General features: G+C 32.0%; 1 protein-coding gene across 9 annotated transcripts in view; it reads left to right on the plus strand.

The window, feature by feature from the left end:
- The window catches only part of LOC121440456 (protocadherin-11 X-linked), a 511,499-nt gene that overhangs the window by 234,354 nt on the left and 259,376 nt on the right, over positions 1 to 17,769 (plus strand). For 4 of the 9 annotated variants that reach the window (XM_041641214.1, XM_041641220.1, XM_041641215.1 and 1 more), the window contains exon 4: positions 14,289 to 14,318. The exons of the other annotated variants lie outside the window; for them this stretch is intronic. In XM_041641214.1, coding sequence (XP_041497148.1) covers positions 14,289 to 14,318 — 30 coding nt within the window. The remainder of the gene's footprint in view (positions 1 to 14,288; positions 14,319 to 17,769) is intronic. 9 annotated transcript variants of the gene reach the window in all.

The raw sequence follows: 17,769 nt of genomic DNA on the forward strand, positions 1-17,769 counted from the left end.
ATTTGTAATAGCCAGAACCTGGAAACAACCTAGATGCCCTTCAATGGAAGAATGGATAAAGAAAGTATGGAATATGTACGCATTACTATATTACTCAGCAGTTAAAAAAAACAATGACATCTTGAATTTTGCATGCTGACATCTTGAATTTTGCATGCAAATGGATGGAAATAGAAAACACTCTCCTAAGAGATTCATACCACCACAACCACAGTGTATACTTGAATAGAACTGAGAATTAGCAGGAAAATCATTGAAATTCTTCACTAACTTCTGCAAACAAAAATAATGAAGAAAGCAGCATAGGATAGTTTCCTCTAGATATTTCAGAATCAAGTACAGAATTTGTATGTGTAATTACAGATAAATTAATCCAGAGTTGAAAGAGAAAATGAATCATGATTACTTGTATAACCTGTCATAGAGAAAGAAAAAAAAATTCTCAAAGTATACCTATATCAATATATGAGAAGACAAGTTTGAAAATAAGCAAATTTTCATTATTTACTACTTCAGTAAATGTAAACTAATTAAAAATTATAAAGTGTTAATAAGAGGCAAATAGGTAGGTGAAGTTGGGAAATTTTCTCCCAACACAGGGATATTTGTAAAGGAACAAAAGTTGCAGGAACATTACTTTATCAATTACATTTATAAATGCATTAATGTATTTGTGTCTCAGTATTATTACATGTTTAATTTTCTCATAATTTGAAGTTAATCATTTCCACAATTTATGTGAAAATTATGAAAATATATTTTATTTCAGAGAACAGTTACTCACTGTTTATTTCTCTTTCAAAGGAAAGAATATATTAGTGTTAGCAAAAAAAAAAAAAACAAAACAGAGGGTATAAGATTATTGGGGATTGTGATATGTCTCAGCAGGTTTAGCAACTTAGCACAAAACCTAACAACTTAAGTTTAATTTTTGGAACCTGAATGGTAGGAAGAAATCCTAAAATATTTCCTCTGAACTGCATACATGTGCCTTGGAATATGTACATCCCCACACATGCAAATACAAAAGCATATGCATACTTCACAAATAAATAAAAAAAGTAAGTAAACATAATTAATATATCAAAGGACACAAAGAAGTAAATTAATAAAAAAAACCCTTGCTTTTTAAATTAAAGACCATATTGTCATGTACAAGCCACTAGATGGTGCACTGTGCAACTTTGTTGATTTCATATTTTTTCCAAATTTTGCAAAATATATCTAATGTCTTACACACATGAAATATTTTAAAATTACTTATTGCATTGTTAGAAAGTTTGAATATCTTCTAGCAAATTTATTAACTTCTGGTGCATAATTTCTACTTACCAAATTATATGTTATCTTATTTTCTTTGGAGAAATTAGACTTATGAGCACATACATAAATCTTTTTCTCACAAGATGTAAACATTGAAAATAAACATATGTGTGAATGTATATTGTAAAGACTTACAAATAAGGCAAAATGTATTAATTTTGATTCTTAAATACAGATATAATTTACTAGAAAATATGAATCTACCATAACACATCACCTGTATCTAACGAATGATTCTGTTGCTTCCCTATATATTAACTTCATTTAATGCTTCCAAGAACCTGACCTCATTCAGTTAACTCCTGTGGCAGACTTCTTACTTATAACAAACATATCAGGGCTTAACAACAGTGATAGTAATACATGACCTCATGGATCATTGATCTGTGTTACATAGAACAAATGTTAAATGAAGTCCTATTGTCATATTTAAAATCTGGTTATGGCATAGTCTTTCCTTGCTTGTGTGAAAACATTAAAAAAGTTTGACTAATTCTGTTTATATTATTTAAAGATCAGAGTTAAATTTACTACTTAACTATAAAATTTAAATATCTTTGTAGTGATATGATAGGTACAGCAATGTCTATGTCTCAGTTCCTGATGTTTTATAAATTTACTTAATGATATATAATGTGTTTTACTGTGTAATTAGTTGAAATAGTTGGAAAGAAAGATAACATATAAGTGATTGATTGAGAGTATATTTTAGTTAAAAATACATTTTCTTTATAAATACAATTACTGGGAGGCAAGCTAGAACCATATGCCTTAAATCTTTGGATTTTCTGAATGCAGAAAAAGTTACACTGCCCTTTTCAATCTCAAGTGCATTTGAATTTTAACTGATAAAGACTACTGTATTTTTTGATGGGAGTACTTATTTTTCAATTATAAATTTATTACATACTACACATAATACAATACACTTTCATTGTGATATCCACAGATTTTTAATAAAGATCTTCTTTAAAATAAAAATAATTCATGTTTTATGACTTACAAAGACATAATGATTTCAATCTTCTGTATATTACTAGTGTGTTTTAAGCAGCTTGACATTCAAAGAATAAAGAAATATTTCTAGACTGTATGCCTTTAAGTAATCAGGGCAACAAAGATAGCACAACTGGTACAAGTAGTGGCCCAAATCAGATAACCACTCACCATTTTTCTAGAAAGTACTGGCCCTTTTAAATCCATCTTCTTGTTCTTTTTATTAATATTAACTCTTCAGTACTCAATAGTATAATCTTTATCTTTGATTGACAAAGGAATATCAATAGTGTCTGAACTAAATTTTATCAACACGATGTCTGGCTTGTTAAAGCATTACAAAAACTGATAATTACCGTGACAGATTAAAGTGTGAGCTTTAGGACAGTTGTGGTCCGGATGGGCAAAGAAAGAAGTCATGATTATACTAGAAGAAATATAATTAATGCAGAGTTGGACATTATTAATGTATGTGTTTTTTTCAGTGCAATTCTTAATCAAAGGATACTTTTAAAACTAATTTGATAGTTTTCTCATATGAACACACATACATGCATGTGTGCAGAGCATAATAGATATTTTACTAAACTTGTCATAGAATACGAAAGATATCACACTTTTTTATTTAGGTGAATGAGTTTATAATATAAATAACAATTGGGCTTTATCTCTTAATCAATTACATTTTCCTATTACCATCATTATATTTGGAAACAACTTTTACTTTTTCAGTGATCCACAGAAGATTTAAATTTTGTTAATCCCATCATTAAATGAAATATTATTTCATAATCAATATCATAACTTCATTAAGATTCTAAGCATCAAAAGATACTAAAATAGTTCATTTTTCCAAGAGTTGTTTTAATGAGAGAGAACAATAAATTCTTTCTAAATTATATAATGTCTTTAAAAGTATTTTATTATACTTTTAAGGGATGAATTTCAGAAGCATTATTTTACTCCTTTCAAATTGGAAGTCTATATGAATACTATTAATGTAATTTTTATAATTTTATAAAACAGTATTACAATCAAAAAATTATGTAGCTTACTAATAAAAAGTTACTTCTTCTTTATTCATAGAGGTTTTACCTGATCATAGAATTGAATTTTTGAATATCAGGTATAGGTTATAACTTCAATGACATCATCATTGTTATCAATTGTATGTAAGTTTGAAAAGTGGGGATTCTTAATACAAATGTGTACATTGTAAGTAAAAATTAAATTAATATAAATGAAACATATAAAAACATATCTCATCATATTCAATGGTGTATTTTGCTTAGTATAAAATAGGATATTTCACTTTGCTCTTAGTGCATTTTTTATTATCATTATTGCTGAATATAGCAGCATTTGTTTGTAATTCTAGACCTTTGATAAGATCTGCAGACCAAAACTGTACCACTTAAAGCTGTCTTTATATTTTATTCTTTCTTATGCAAGAGAGAAACAAAGGGAAATTGGGGGTCAACTTTTTTGAAGAATTTGTTTGAAAGCCTGGGCAGTGGGATAATATTCAGAGAATGTCAGCATTGTACTTGCTTGAAATATATGTGTATACCAAAACATTGCTGATTAAGAAAAGTTTTACAAAGTATCATAAAATGGGCTTGTCTTTTACTTTTTATTCATACAGTAATAAGCAAAAATGGGGTTTAATAGAGATAACATATCTAGTTCAAACTGCAGAAGTATGAACTGAGAGTTCTAAATGCTAATGTAATTGTAATTTAAAGTATTATTAGATTCAAACAATAATAAGCAAAAGTTGATGAACTGTAACTTAGTGTTTGAGCATGTACTTAGCATGCATGACCTTTCCTTAGCCAAAACTCATTTGATAGATTTGAGTATTGATAGTACTGTGAAATATGAAGACAAAAAAATTGTGTACCATATACATTTACCAAAGGCTTGGTATACATGAGAAACAATTCCAGATGTGATTTATAAAGTATTTTACTCAGTGATACTGAAAAATAAAATTGGATGTTTATATATGGGGAACAAGGTTTTTTAACAGATAAAAATTAATTTTGGGAGTAACCTATATGTTTATGTGTTCAATAGATATTAATATAAATCTTATTTTATATTGTTGTAGACATTGGTTTTTAAATTTGTGAAAGTAGTTGTTGCTTTAACTATCTAACCTGTTTCACTTATGACTAATTGCCATTGTTTATATATTGTAAAATTTGGCCTTATTGCACAGAATGGTCTAGGAATACAAGTGATCTGCATATGTATATAGGATGAAGAAAAATACACGCAAATTCAGATTTTTCTCAAAGAGTTATTAAGAATAAATTGAACAAAGGTATGGTAGTGGATGTCTTTAATCTGAGCACTCCACAGCAAAGGCAGGTGAATTTCTCTGAGTATGATGTAAACCTGGTCTACTTAGTGAATTGTGAACTAACCATGGCTACATCATGAGTGAAAGCAGTTTAATAAAGAAAGAATCCATTGATCAAAGAGATTCTCCTAGCAGGTATTTTCAGAGTAACAATAAGGATTCTTATATTTTTTACCAATTATATTGTTATATATAAAGGTTTATTTGCTATGTTAATTTCATAACAGCATCAGATATATTATTTATTTAATATAATACCCCTAACAATCAGGTCACCAAAAATTTATTTTCTAAAACGTGGATATGAATGGTATTATTTGCCTCACTGAAAGCTCTACATCCTTCAGTGTTAAATTCTGGTTTGGTTTTTGCACTATTTATGTAAAGTCTTTTAGTTTATCTTTGGATTTCAGTTAGCAAATCACATGGCATATAAGTAGAGACTGCTTCATTTCTTAATTTCTAATGGCTTTTTTTTATTTTCTTGCTTTATGTATAGTCCTATATTAAGAGTGCTGAAAAATGTATAGCTTTGCATTCTACCTGAACAGAATATGTAGTCTTTCCATTTTTAATATACTATTTATTTATATGTTCTCAATAACTTGTAGAGATAATGCTCCTATTTTAAAACCATTATGTGTTTTCATTATGAGAATATAGTAAAAATTAGTGATTTATTTTTATGTGTATGGGTTTTTTGTTTGCATGTATTTTGTCTATGGTGTCATTGCATAGAGCAAATAGATGTCAGAAGACAGTATTGGATCCCCTAGAACTGGATGCATATGTTGTTCTGAGATGCCATGTGTGTGCTGAGAGTTGAACTATAATCCTCTGCAAGAGCATTCAGAGATTTTAATAGCTGAAAGCAAGCTCTGGTAGAGGCATCTGTCTCTTGGAGCAGCTACATGGATTCTCTTTGACTCCACTTTCTTTGTTCCAGCATTCAGTATAGTTATCCTGCCTAGGTGTATTCTGTCTGATCACAGGCAAAAGCAGCTTCTGTATTCATTGAATAATAAAAGCAAAGCATATAAAGAAGGACTTCCCACATCGTCTCCCTTTTTCTGTATGAATAAAAAATAAAGTTTTATCTTTAACATAGCAAGATTACATACAACAAAACAGTAATCAAGGAAAATTTATAGTTACAATATTTAGTCCATTTTCATTTAGCAAATTAAGGAAAATACTCTATCATCTATCTTATCTTTGTGAGTCTGAAGTTTTATCTCTAATCCATCTTTTATAATTGTAACAATGTTTCTTCAATGCCATCAACGATTCGAGAAGGAAATAACATTACCTAAATTAACATGAAGTGCATTGTAAACAACTTCCAAAACTCTAGATGGCAGAGACATCTCACTGCCTGGACAGTCACCCAAAGTTCTTCTGTACCATTGGAACGTCCATATACAGCCTATAGGCCCATAGTATCTGCCTATACTTTCCCATGAAGAAGAAAATTTCAAACAGTTCCAACTATATTGGATGTTTGTCAGTCACTTTCTTCTGTGTACTGGAGAATATTTTGCAGTCTCTTTCTTAAGCAGGAAGTCTGAAGGACTGTCTCACCATTAGGCAAGTTCTGCAGTCATTTTTCTATGGGTCCTGCATGCCCAGTTCATACAGCATAACATCAAACAGTCCAGGCAAGAGCAGTTTCTTGCCCAAATGGCTAACAATCTCCATAATCTTTGATATCTATCATCATCTTGAAGTAGATTGGTGCTGCCAGGAGCACATGCATCTCATTGTCATGAAATTTCTAAGTTCTTAAAACATTTAAAATGGCATATTCTATAGTTCTTTGAAAATTTTAAAAATTATCCATCTAAGTGAAATATATATCTATATATCTAGAAAACCTATCTAACATGAATATAAGCTTGATTATTACAGATGACTTCTATTAGGGTGTATTTCTTAATTATACATTACATTTTTAAATGAGTTGCAAAACGCAATACCTTAATCAAGAGCAGAAACATACATATAACTTAATTAACCTTAAATTTTAAACAATAGATCAAGATATATACCAATGCAAATTATTTATCTCTATAGCATATCTACTTTTAAGTGTAAACATTTAAAAACAATATTTGAGTAATTTGAGTGTAGTTCTCTCCAAACTGTGTCCTGCTTTTCTGTTGGACAAAGTATTTGGGGGGGGGGTGTTCATGGAGACCTGTCAGGTGATCTTAGTCCACCAAAACACATTAGTCTGGAAGGAATCCACAGGTTCTGATCCTCTGTGGAAACAAAAGAAGAACCTCTTTTCCAAAGCAGCATATTCTTAGGCCCAAATTTTGAAATCAAGATACTTTTAAAATACATATGCTGTCCTAACTTAGCAGTCCTTACAATGTAGTATCTCTCTGTACTTAGCTCCTTCACAGTGAAAAAATTCGAATACAACAAAATAATATACATTATCCAGACTCCCTGTTTATATTCCATCTTTATATGGCTTATTTTTCTTTACTCCTTTAATCTATGGCTTTCTGTACTGTGTCTCTTAAAGACTTAGCTCTTTTCTTAAACAATTTACTACTTTTTATAGCTCTCTATACTCTTTTTCTTCTCTGTGGCAAGCCTATGTACATTCATCCAACACTATGAACCATTTAGAGGTCTTTTACATCTGATTCTTTTTTTCTTTATTGCATGACTATCTTTAATTACTTTTTGAACAGTACTACCTTTTCCCCCAAATTCTATGCAGGCTTGGCTACGATCAACTCTGCTGCCCTCCTGTTGGCTTTGCCCAGTCTAACATGGCAGAAGGATATTTACTGCCTCTGAGAGCCATGCATATCACCCCATTTTCAGGCACACAATGGGTCTATGATGCCATTAAGCATGTTGTAGTACTGTGTTCACAAACCCCAATTAAATGTTCTGTAGCCTGACCTCCTGAAAGAGTCAGAGCTGCTTTTGCTGGTGTATCATATTTAAAGAAACTGTATTTTTTGGCTGATAATGCTGAATCATTAAGATCTCATTTAAATGAGGTGTGGTGCTCCTTCTTACCACCAATAAATAGAGTCTGTCCAAAGGAAAAAAAATGCAGCTAAATTTTGTGTGTGTGTGTGTGTGTGTGTGTGTGTGTGTGTGTGCCTAGAATTTTTTATAAACTCTCTCAGGTTTTAGTTGGCACACATTGGCATTCCAATTTGTTGAGGGAGGTTGTTTGTTTGTTACTGGCTGCTCAGACTTGCAATAATCACTCCGAAACTATATTATTTGCAATACTGTTAGGCAAATATCTTAAGTGTAGTTCTACCTAGCTCTTATATCCTAAAGTAACCCATCTCCATTAATGTGTTCATTACTCCAAGTTTATTGCCTACTGGCAAAATTTTGGTGGGCTCCTTGCAGAGGCATCTTGTTGTGGCTACATGCCTTCTCTTTGACTCTACTTGCTTTCTCCCAGAATTCAGTTTAGTTTTCCTGCCTAGATATAATCTACCCTATCATAGGCCAAAAAAACTTCTTTATTCATTAACCAATAAAAGAAACACACATACAGAAGGACTTCTCAGGTCAAAGAATAGAACTGTAGAAGTAGTTGAGAACTCACATATGATCTATAAGTTCCAGGCAGAGAGTGAATCTGGGTGTCATATTTGTTTTTGAAAACTTAAAACCCATCCCCAGTGACTCACTTTTTTCAGCAAATTCATATCTTAATCACTTCTAAACGGCAAGTGTGTACTAAACATTAACTATATGAGACCACATTATCATTATTTAACAAAGTATTTCATAGTTTCAAACACTGTAGTGCTGCTAAAATAATGACAATACTATTAATAGAAAACATTTTTAATCCTTACTACATAACTGTGTATTAACTTAATTAGATATTATAACCACCTTGTCATGTTAATAGTGTTATTACTGGTGTTTTACAAATAAACATACTCATTCACAAAGTGCTTAAGTAATTTACCCAGTAAGACAAGCTACAGAATTAATAACAGTGAAACTGCATTTAAGCTAAGCAATTTACATTGTGTGATTACGAATTTAGCTGCTTTGGTTGTCACAGAGTAGATGTTCAATTAGTGGGTTGTTTGATAAAATTTCACAATTAAACTCTTTACCAATTATAATTTTCTTAATCTTTCAAAACAGCAAATGATAATCCATAATACAAACAAAACTCTCTTAAACACAGAACTCTGCTGAGATTAAAGCAGTCAGACAGATAAATGGAATCATTGTCTGGTTTATATTGCATTGGAAACTGAAGATAACAACTTCAACAAAGTCAAATTTCTAAAAAGAAAGTTTCCAAGATAAGTTCACAGCAGTAATAATGTAAACAAGCTTAAATACAGAGAAGATGCCTGGGTATGCACACCTCTAGGTAAATGAAATAACTTTCAAAATGAAGCTCAGATCCTATCTCATGCAGTTTTAATGTGAGCCTTTGACAATTAGAGACCTCATAGACCATTCAGGAACTGTGCTTTTCTATGTGTCTTAGGAGACTCTGACAGTTTCATAGATACTGATTGGCTAGGCTGTGTTAAATATGAAGTTTCATTTTACAGCTCTGCTAACATGGCAACTAAATATGAAAAAATTATTCTATGAGAAAATAATTCTTAGTGAAGAAGGAGATGATATTGTTTGGATATTATGACTGTTATATGTATCTATGCTATCTCTATTCCATTTTATAGAATCTAGTTTTTTAGGAAGCAAAGGTAACTGTGTTTTATCTTGTCACTCTAAATTTTAATCTCTAGGAACTATTCATTGTGATATATAATACTTAGAAGTTTTTTGTTGTTTTTATTGAGCTATATATTTTTCTCCACTCCCCTTCTACCTCTCTTCCTTCCCATTTTCTTTCTACCCTCTCCCATGATCCACATATGACCAATTTACTTGAAAGATCTTTATTTTTCTACTTCTCAAGTATATTAGGTTCTTCTTTGTTCTCTAGATTCTCTGGGATTGTGAATTGTAAGCTGATTTTTCTCTGCTTTATGTCTAAAAGCCATTCATGAGTCAGTACATACTATATTTCTCTTTCTGTGTCTGGGTTACCTCACTAAATATGATGTAATTTAAATCTATACAATTTGCACCGTGATTTCAAGATGTCATTATTTTTTCAGCTGTATATTACTTCATTTTATAAATTACCACATCTCTCTATTCATTCTTCAGTCGAGGGACATTTAGGTTGTTTCCAGGTTCTGGCTATGACAAATCTGCTATAAACATAGTTGAGCACATGTCCTTGTGGTATGATTGAGAATCCTTTGAGTATATACATAAAAGTGGCATTTCTGGGTCTTGAGGTATATTGTTTCATAGTTATCTGAGAAATTGCCATATTGATTTCCAAAACAGCTGTACAAGTTTACATTACCACCAGATATGGAGGAGTGTTTCCTTGACCCCACATTCTCTCCAGTATAAGCTGCCATCAGTATTTTTGATTTTGGCCATTCTGATAGGTATAAGATGGAATCTCAGAGTGGTTTTGATTTGCATTTCTCTATAGCTAAGGACGTCGAACATTTACTTAAATGTCTTTCAGCCATTTTAGATTCATCTGTTGAGAGTTCTTTAAGTCTGTACCCCATTTTATTTATTTGTTCTTTTGATGCCCAGTCTCTTGAGTAGTTTATGTAGTATGGAGATCAGCCCTCTGTCTGATGTGGGGTTGGTAAAAATCTTTCCCTGTTCTGTAGGCTACCTTTGTGTCTGTTGACTGTGTCCTTTGCTTTACTGAAGCTTTTCAGTTTAAGGAGGTCCCATTTATTTATCGTTTCTCTCAGTGTCTATGCTATCAGGGTTATATTTAGGAAGTTGCCTCCTGTGCCAATGTGTTCAAGTGTACTTCCAACTTTCTCTTCTCCGAGGTTCAGTGTGATTAGCTCTGTGACAATAGATATGGTTCTATTTTCATTCTTCCACATGTTCATAACCAGTTATGCAAGCACCATTTGATGAATATGCTTTCTTTTTCTTATCATTTTTTTTCCTCTTGGTCAAAAATTAGGAGTTGTTATGTGTGTGGATTGATATCTGGGTCTTTGAATTAGTTCCATTCTTCCTCTTGTCTTCTTTTATGTCAATAGCAGGCTGTTTTCAGTGCTATGTCTCTGTAGTAGAGGTTGAAGTCAGGGATTGCGATAACTCCAGAAGTTTCAGGATTGTTTGGGCTGTCCTGGGCTGCGAAGGTAGAATTCGCATAGTAAAAATGACAATCGTACCAAAAAAATCTACACATATATTTCAGTCTCCATCAAAATCCCAGCAAAATTATTCATTGACCTTGAAAGAACAATACTCAAGTTCTTATGGAAAAGTACTTTAGATTTAAATAGGTGATATTTTTCATTCATTCTTTGAAAATTTCTTAATACATGCAATAAATTTGATCATGTCCACTACTTATTTCCCTCTTCAACTCCCTTCATAAGTTCCCAACATGTTTCCCTACTAGTTTCTTGTCTTTAACTATATAATTGTTTTTGTCAATTAGGTATGGTTAGGCATGAGCATGTGTATGGGGCCATCCACTGCAGCATGCCATTCCTATTAGTGGGAACATTAAAAAAAAGAATGATTCTTCCTCTCACAGCACCTACTCACAACTAATTATTTCTCAGTAACTTACGGGACTCTTAGAGTTCCTCCTACATAATAGAGAACAATATTATAGTAATTTAGAAGAATTTTTGCTTAAAGATAATTTTATTATTATATGTTTGTTTCAAATCATGTAAAAATTCATATGAGACAATAAGCTACATTTCAATCTAATTAGAATGAGTATCTTAATAGTATATAATAATGCAATAAATATCAAAGAATAGTTGTAACACATAACCTTATAATCAGTTTTACTTTTAGTGCATGATATTTAAATATTTTGGCAGAAGTAATTAAAAAGGTCATTATTTAAAATTTAATTCCAAGAATTTAAGGGAGAACATGTAAACTTCATACACTATTGGAAGCAATGTAAATTACAGCCACTGCTGTGGAAGAATAAGAAAATTCCTCAAACAACTAAATAGCATTACTATATGGCTAGCATTTGTACTTCAAATGATACATGTATTTGAAAACCATATAGTATTAGTTAAATTTATGACTGAAATAACTAAGGAGAAATAATTTATTTTTACTTATGCATTTATGATGGTAATAATTAGCATCCATGGCATCAACAATAGAAATCTTTGAGATAACATTCATCTGTAAAAATGAAAATCTGATTGCTAGTGAATTTCTTAGTAATGAGTGGCAAACTTATCTAAAATATACTGTACAATAAACATTATTTTATGAGAAATAAACAAAATAATCTACCATGATTCTATAGAATACTGAGTGGTATTTTCAGTACTTTTTTTTATATATGGTTAAAAATGAGAAGATTAGTTATAATTAGATTGATTTATGAAGAGGTAAAATGTTTATGCTATTACTGAATCAATATCATTCATAATTGGGAGAGATAGTAAATCAATAAACACTGATTAAATAAAGATGTAAAAGCACCTTGGATAGTTGCTTCAGACATTATCCTTAATCTATGTCTTTGCAGACACATTGAGTTTCAGTACTCATCCATGAATGTTTAAATCTCAGAAACCCAGTGCCATTGTTCTTGAGTTCTCAGTAGTCCTCATTGTCCGTTATGTTCAGAGAGACCGGTTTTATCCCAGGCTTTTCCAGACCCGGGCCAGCTGGTCTTGGTGAGTTCCCAGTAGAACATCCCCATTGTCTAAGTGTGTGGGTGCACCCCTCATGGTCCTGAGTTACTTGCTCGTGCTCTCTCTCCTTCTGCTCCTGATTTGAACCTTGAGAATTCAGTCCTGTGCTCCAATGTGGGTCTCTGTCTCTGTCTCCTTTCATCGCTTGCTGAAGGTTAATATTCAGGAGGATGCCTATATGTTTTTCTTTGGGTTCTCCTTATTTAGCTTCTCTAGGTACTGGCTTTGTGGGAGCCTAGGCAGTTTGGATGCTCAACTTACTAGACCTGGATGGAGGTGGGGGATTCCTTGGACTTCCCACAGGACAGGGAACCCTGATTGCTTTTCGGGCTGAGGGGGGGGGGGCTTAATTAGGGGAGGGGGAGGGAAATGGGAGGCAGTGGCTGGGAAGAGACAGAAATCTTTAATAAATAAATAAATTAAAAAAAAATAAAAAATAAATTTAGATAGAAGTTTAAAAAAAGAATGTTTAAATCTCATAAATTCATTTATATATATTTTTTATTTATTAAAAATTAAATATATTTATTAAATAATTGTATATTAATATATTTAATAGATAAATGTATTTATTAATATATTAATATATATTAATAAATATATTAATAATATATATTAATAAATATATATTTAATAAATTTAATAAATATATATATTTAATAAATTTAATAAATAAATATATATATATACTTGTGTGTGTGTGTATCTTATCTCTGGACACCTACCATTATGCCAACTCTGAAAGTTCAAATTCTGACTATATGACAAATAAAAATGCATTATTTGAGACTGATAATAGGCCATTGTATTAAAAACGTATGCTTATCTTTTCTTGGTCATAAAATTGAATGTACTCCCCTCTGTATTTACAAATACTGTATCCAACTTTCCATGATTCTTTGCTTTCTAACAGGTTGTCTGTGAAAGCTTTGCATTATTGTGAACAGAGAACCAAAACAAAAGTAGAAAAAGGGACATTGAAGATAATAATTACTTAGAAAGATAGATATAGTTCATTTTTTACATAGTTTCTTTATCCTTTAAAATTCAGAATAAATCTGTAACTATGAATGTTCTAAAATATTGAGTCTTAACTGCTAATTGAGGAAAATTACAAAGAAAACAATCTTAAATAAATTGAATTCTATGAGTTGATCTTGATTGTTTTAATCAATTAGGTGAACTGAATTAAATTAAGATATCCCTTTCAAGAACCACCAAATTTATTGACTTATCATTTATAAATATTGGCATGATGTCATATGGATAATCTGTATGTTGTTTTTTGTTTGTTTGTTTGTTTGTTTTTATTTTTTTTTTATTTTTTATTTTTTTGCTTTTTCGAGACAGGGTTTCTCTGTGGCTTTGGAGCCTGTCCTGGAACTAGCTCTGTAGACCAGGCTGGTCTCGAACAAACAGAGATTGTATGTTGTTTTTAATTAAATAAATTCTAATGAATTTAATTTATCCTGTTTTAAATAACAAATGTGTTCATATAAAATATAAAAACCTGATAATTCAAAATTTGATGAAATGTATATGATATCAAAAAAAATCTAATGAAAAATGTAAGTATTTTTGCTAATGCCTATGTGGGTTAAGTCAAGCTTTTAAAAGCAATCCATGTTTAATATGGTTGCTCATGATGTTACATAAATTTTATAGTACTTTTAAATTTGTTCATTCAATCACTGAAATCAGAGCAAAACAATATAATGTTACACCAGTAATACTGACACAGTTTTGTAGAACATGTAATAAATGTGAAGTAATCAAATTAGAGCTGATTTTTTGTCTTTGTTTTTGTTTTGTTTTGCTTCCCTTGCTTCCCAAATCAGAAGAGATCTGAAGGGAGAAAAACAGGAAAGGTAAGACATCAAAATGTTTTTTAAATGTTGTATTTTTATTTATTTTGCTTAACCTTAGCTATTGCTTTATGTAGTTAAAAACTATCAGTATTTAGTATGACATATATTATGGTTCTTACTTAGAAAAGCTTTACATTGAGCTGTCTTGATATTCTGTATTACTTACATAGTTCTAGATCTAATTTCCAGGACTTATTTTATATTTTCCCAATACTTTCTTTTCTCACTGTTTCAAAATTAAACATACTTTTAACATTATTAGTTTGTAGATGTCTAGGTAATACATGTTTTGTGTGATAAATCTTAGCTATAAAAAGTTGTAATTTTATGTCAGTTCTCATTATATCAGAAATCATGGAAAATTAGTGAATATGAGTGAGGAAACTCTGGTAGCATCAAACAAAGAAAATTAAAAATATCCTACTAATTTATAATCAACAAAATATTACTCTTTGAGGAACAAATTTGTAGAATATCAAATTTCAATGTGAAAATCTTTAATTCTGAGAATAATATGAGAATTAAGTCTTCTGAGTAATGTTTTTCTTTTTTTTGTTTTTTTTGTTGTTTTTTTTTTTTTTTTTTTTGGATTTTGGTTTTTTGAGACAAGGTTTCTCTGTAGCTTTGGCGCCTGTCCTGGAAATAGCTCTTGTAGTCCAGCCTGGCCTCGAACTCACAGAGATCCAGCTGAGTCTGCCTCCCAAGTGCTGGGATTAAAGGCCTGTAACACCATTTCCAGGCACTTCTGAGTAATGTTAGCATTCTAGAAGCATTAAAATAAAATATAAAGATGATTTACACATTCCACCAAATTTTAATTCTCTCCTTAATTAAATAGTTGAACACAAGTATTAAGTAACTATTCTTTTATATGACAAACTTCCTAGCATTATATCTTGGGTTTCTTATCATGTTTTCAGATTGAATGAACAATAGTAACATTGAACTTCTAACAAATGATATTACATTAAGCCATTAACAAATATTCATTCAAGGTACCAGCATAAGGCTGTTTTTACCAATAGACTAAATATATATAATTTTCACTATGAACCATTTTACTGTGGTTTCAGGGGTCAAATCTGACATTGGAAGAATAATTAGATGAACTAGGCTCTGCCATAAAGTCTTGAGCTACATCTGATGCCCTTACACACTTTTATGAAGTGTGAGAACATCCTAAAATTGGAATTTTACTAGAATTTCAAAGTTAATTAGCATTAATGTTTGCAGGAAAAAGTAAAATAACAGTATCAGACTATAAATCAATATACTTTCCTAAGAATTTTCAAATGTCTTTATTAACTGTCTTTAAAGTCACTATGTCCTTAGAATGTTGAAATTTTAAAACTTAATCCACTCAGAAGACCAAAGTTCATAAAAAGAATAATAGAATTGTCCATTTAAAACACAAAACCAAATATAATTGTTAATAAAATGGCACTAGCTACAAGCGAAAGAAGATTGACAGAAAGTAGAAACTTTATTTTTTTTATTTATTTTTACTTAAAAATTTCCACCTCCTCCCCTCCTCCTATTTCCCTTCCCCTCGCCCCGTCCCCCTTCCTCTCCCTATTCCAGTCCAAAGAGCAGTCAGGGTTCCCTGTCCTGTGGGAAGTCCAAGGTCCTCCCAGTCCATCCAGCTCAGGAAGGTGAGCATCCAAACAGACTAGGCTCCCACAAAGCCAGTACATGCAGTAGGATCAAAACCCAGTGTCATTGTCCTTGGCTTCTCAGTCAGCCCTCCTTGTCCAACACGTTCAGAGTCCGGTTTGATCAGTCCCAGTCCAGCTTGCTTTGGTGAGCTCCCATTAGATCAGCCCCATTGACTCAGTGGGTTGGCGCACCCCTTGCGGTTCTGACTTTCTTGCTCATGTTCTCCCTCCTTCTGCTCCTCATTTGGACCTTGGGAGCTCAGTCCATTGCTCCAAAGTGGGTCTCTGTCTCTAGCTTCATCCATCTCCAGATGAAGGTTCTATGGTGATATGCAAGGTATTCATCAGTATGGCTATAGGATAGGGCCATTTCAGGCTTCCTCTCCTCAGCTGCCCAGGGATCTAGCTGGGGACATCTCCATGGACACCTGGGTACACCTTTAGAGTCAAGTCTCATGCGAAACGTAAAATGGCTCCCTTAATTAAGATATATACTTCCCTGCTCCCATATCCAGCCTTCCTCCATCCCAAGATTCCCATTCCCCCAAGCTCTCCCCATCCCTGCCTTCTCACTTTTTCTTCCCATCTCCCATTACCTCCACCCCCAAGTTTCCAATTTTTGGCTGGCAATCTTGTCTCCTTCCAATATCCAGGAAGATAACTATGTTTTTCTTTGGGTTCACCTTATTTAGCTTTACTAAGATCACAGATTATTGGCTCAATGTCCTTTATTTATGGCTAGAACCAACTTATGAGTGAGTACCCACCATATTCATCTTTTTGGGTCTGGATTATCTCACTCAGGTTAGTGCTTTCTATTTCCATCCATTTGCATGCAAAATTCAAGATGTCGTTGTTTTTTACCGCTGAGTAGTACTCTAATGTGTATATATTCCACACTTTCTTCATCCATTCTTCCATCGAGGGACATTTAGGTTGTTTCCAGGTTTTGACTATTACAAATAATGCTTCTATGAACATAGTTGAAAAAATCCTTTTGTCATATGATAGAGCATCTCTTGGGTATATTCCCAAGAGTGCTATTGCTGGATCCTGGGGTAGGTTGATCCCAAATATCCTGAGAAACCGCCACACTGATTTCCAAAGTGGTTGCACAAGTTTGCATTCCCACCAGCAATGAATGAGTGTACCCCTTACTCTACATCTTCTCCAGCAAAGGCTATCATTGGTGGTTTTGATTTTAGTCATTCTGACAGGTGTAAGATGGTATCTCAAAGTTGTTTTGATTTGCATTTCCCTGATTCCTGAGGAGGTTGAGCATGTCCTTAAGTGTCTTTTGGCCATTTGATCTTCTGTTGAGAATTCGCTGTTCAGTTCAGTACCCCATTTTTAATTGGGTTGATTAGCCTTTTACGTTCTAGTTTCTTGAGTTCTTTATATATTTTGGAAATCAGACCTTTGTCTGTTGTGGGGTTCTCCCAGTCAGAAGGTTGTCTTTTTGTCTTAATGACAGTGTCCTTTTGCTTTACAGAAGCTTCTCAGTTTTAGGAGGTCCCATTTGTTCAATGTTTTTATTGTCTGTGCTACACACAGAGGCAGAGACAGAGAATGAGAGAATTATATTCAAATTTTTAGTAGTGGATGATTTTTATTTTCAAGTTCTTTATAATGAAGGTTTTTTAAAAATTTTAATTAATATTTTTTGGAACTATTTCTCTTCATTATTATGCTAAAATGCATAGTTAAAGATGTTTAACTAGTGTATTACACATATCTTGATATAATAAGGTTACCATATACCATAAAATTGAGATCTGTCCTCTGATGTCCTTTGT

This window comes from Microtus oregoni, unplaced genomic scaffold (genome assembly GCF_018167655.1).
Source record: "Microtus oregoni isolate MIOR12 unplaced genomic scaffold, Mior012 000067F_ref0000223, whole genome shotgun sequence".
In the NCBI taxonomy this organism is placed as follows: Eukaryota; Metazoa; Chordata; class Mammalia; order Rodentia; family Cricetidae; genus Microtus; species Microtus oregoni.